Raw genomic sequence first — 3,076 nt, 5'->3', positions numbered from 1 at the left:
CGCCCCGCCTTCATCCCCAACACCGACTTCCGCATGGTGGTGCAGCAGCCGCTGCCGGAGCAGAGGTACGCGGCGCAGACCTTGCCGGAGCCGCCGCAGATGGGGCCGGAGCCGCCGCGGGACGAGACGCCGAGCTCGAGCTCGGAAGCGTCAGCGCCACCGACTCCTGAAGACCCGAGGCTGGAGGAGATCCGATCGGAGCTGCTTGATTCCCCGACGATGCTGGAGCAGCTGGTGTTTTCTGGCCCGGAGTCCTCCGCATTCGTGGTCCGCCTGCTCGTCGAGGAGCACGAGCAAGGGCACATACGCCAGAGCGTCCTCGACAGGTTCGTGCACCGCGCGCACGGGATCATGGGGAACAGGCAGGGGCATGCGGTATTCCAAGCGCTGCTGCGCATCTGCCAGTGGCGGCCCGAGGAGCTCAGCCGCATCGTGGACGCCGCCGTGGAGCCCAACCTCGTCTCCAGGACCAACGACGGGTACGTTCACCGATCCATGACTCGATGCCTGCTATTTCAGTAGTACGTGCTGCTGGTTTGATTCAGAGCTAATTTACCATTGTGATTCGCAATGTCCAAATTAATATCTCTCTGTGTGTAGCAAGTACATGTATAGCATATACATCTACGTAGCTAATCAAACAAACAGTTTCGATCGCAGCAACACCTGAGGTGGTTATGTCGCCAAATAGTAGAGTTGTGACCTGTCTCCTGTCTGTGTCTGTGGTGAAAACCTGCTGCTAAATTTGTGTTGTCTGCAACTCTGCATCTGCCTGCTGGTGCAATGCAATGCAGGGTAACTTCTCTGAGGATGCTCATAGAGTATGTGGCCCCGCACCACGACCTGTCCGCGCGGCTCATCGGCAGCTTGGTGCATGAGCGCGTGATGGACGAGCTCCAGGGCTACCATCTGGTTGAGCAGTGCTTTAAGAGCATGCATCACGCGGAGACCAGGGTAAGGAATTGATACGGAATTGCATGGACTAGCATTATAGGAGTACTACGTATGTTGAGCACAATTGATGCATGCATGTTGTTCTGTGCTGATCAGGTTAGTTTCTTTTCAGGCCCTCATCCTGCACGCATTGGACACCATCGACAGCAAGCTGCAGTGGCGATACGGCTCCATGTGCCTGTGTACATGCGTCCGATTCTCGACAGGCGAAGAGCTCGGGCGTTTCCAGGATCGGGCCTTGGGCCGCGCCGTGAACTTGGCCATGGGTCGGCACTCGGCACAGGTTAGCACAACTCTGGCTCTAACTTGTTCGGCGATTCTCAATCACTCCTAGTTAGTATTACTTCACAATATTGATGCATTTTTCATGGGAACTCGCCACTACGTACGCAGCAACTACTTCGTGCAGCGCGTGCTCGACCGCGGCAGCAATCAGTTCAGGCAGGACCTGGTCCACGAGCTAATGGGGGACGCCGCTGGCCTGTCTCGCCACCCGTGTGGGAACTACGTCGTGCAGCACTGCTTCCTGAACCAGGAGTCCCGCGAGCCACAGTCCGATCTGCTGCCCATCGTGCTCAGGGCTTTTGCTGACCTGCCCCAAGAACACCTCGAGGATCTGGTGCAGCACGCACCTGGCAAGTTGGTCCTCCACAGGCTGCTAGAGACAGGCATGACTGTAACTGTAAGTAGCAATATCTTGCTTTGTCACATCTCGACATGCATATGTTAGTCGTCGTTTAAGTGCGTCTCTCTCTTTCTCATGCACCGATAGTTTACTAACATGTTTGTGATGATCAGCTCTTCCTGGACTTGACACGGGACCTGCCGCAGAGGATCAACTCGTTGGACGTGCAGGTCTTGGGACGCCCTCGCTCGGAGATGGTGATGGTGCTCGTCATGAAGATCCTTTCCATGGTCTAGATAACGATGTACTGTCTTTCGAGCGTATCCATTGTGTTGCCCATCTGGATTCTGGAACGATTGTCTGGATTGGTTACCGTGCATGTACTATACATACCTGATACGGCCGCGATGCTAGCTGCTGGAACTTGGTTTTATCTAGCGTCATTGAGAATGTCCTCTCTTCCCTTTGATGTGAAGCTACTGCATGTACTACTGATAATGTCAGGTTCATGAAAGAATAAGAGCAAGGATCTGGTGAACATGGGGTTCGGTGCCCCTATTCCAGGCCCTAGATGTTAATGGAACAAGTTTTGCCGCTACAGTAGCTCTTGCATGCATGGGACACCACCAAGTTGCATATCTCTCCTCTACCATACGTTGTAACTTTTTGCAAGCCAAACTTCATTTTGAAAGAATTTTTTGTAAGAAAATTTATGCAGCAAAAATTTGCAAGGGAATCTGGGTTTTGCTGCTTTTGCAAGCAAAATATGTTAGGAAAATTTTGCAAGAAAAAAACCATATTATCCCAAAGTGACGGCCACCCCAAGTGAGACTCCCCCAAAGAAGAGCATGAGCCCTGTCCCCCTGTGTAGACGTAGCTTGCATGGACATGCATAGGTGATATGCAGTACGAACTGAGAAACATGCATAGGTGATATGCCCTGAAGTCGTTCGTCCCCGGGCCCCTACCACCGCCTTTTTTATTTCCTCCGCGTCGCACTCCCGCAGGACTGTAGCTGCAACTTCGCATCATCCCATCCATCATCATTCAGTAGTGTGTAGAGGCGATCCTTCCTCTAACGTGGGCCTCATATGCATTGCCTCTAATTTTACTGAAATTACCGCAGTGTATGGAGACTCCCAGCTGCCTCCAAGGTGGACTCACCAAAAATAGAAAAATCCCATACCCAGCCGTGCTGCTGGGTCCCTTGTCTTCCTCCTGTGTAAATTATGTGCTGACAATTGGGCCAGCCTAATTTATTTATTCACTAGAGACAGACTGGAGGCAGCCTCTAACGTAAGAGGCGTTGCTAGATATAGAGGCAGCCACACAAAAACTAGCAGTGTGTAGAGGCGGTCCGTGAGACTCTAGAGACCCCCTTAGAGGCGAGAAAACGATCCATTGTGGATGCCGTATAAGCATATCACATACCCTTGGCAATCTCTTTTTTTATTTGAAAAAGAGAGCTTCTCTCTCCGATTTCCATTAACAAAAATC

General features: G+C 52.0%; 1 protein-coding gene across 1 annotated transcript; it reads left to right on the top strand.

The window, feature by feature from the left end:
• Window positions 1–1,125: 1,125 nt before the first annotated feature.
• On the top strand, window positions 1,126–1,875 carry LOC119292834. The gene is made up of 3 exons (XM_037571530.1): window positions 1,126–1,237; window positions 1,348–1,636; window positions 1,753–1,875. Exons 2-3 carry the CDS (start codon window positions 1,418–1,420, stop codon window positions 1,873–1,875), a joined length of 342 nt encoding a protein of 113 aa, XP_037427427.1. The 5' UTR covers window positions 1,126–1,237; window positions 1,348–1,417.
• The last annotated feature ends 1,201 nt before the right edge of the window (window positions 1,876–3,076 follow it).

The sequence above is a fragment of the Triticum dicoccoides genome, chromosome 4B, assembly GCF_002162155.2.
Source record: "Triticum dicoccoides isolate Atlit2015 ecotype Zavitan chromosome 4B, WEW_v2.0, whole genome shotgun sequence".
NCBI classification, from domain to species: Eukaryota; Viridiplantae; Streptophyta; class Magnoliopsida; order Poales; family Poaceae; genus Triticum; species Triticum dicoccoides.
Note: the sequence above shows the minus strand (reverse complement) of the source record. Positions and strands in the feature narration are given on the sequence as shown.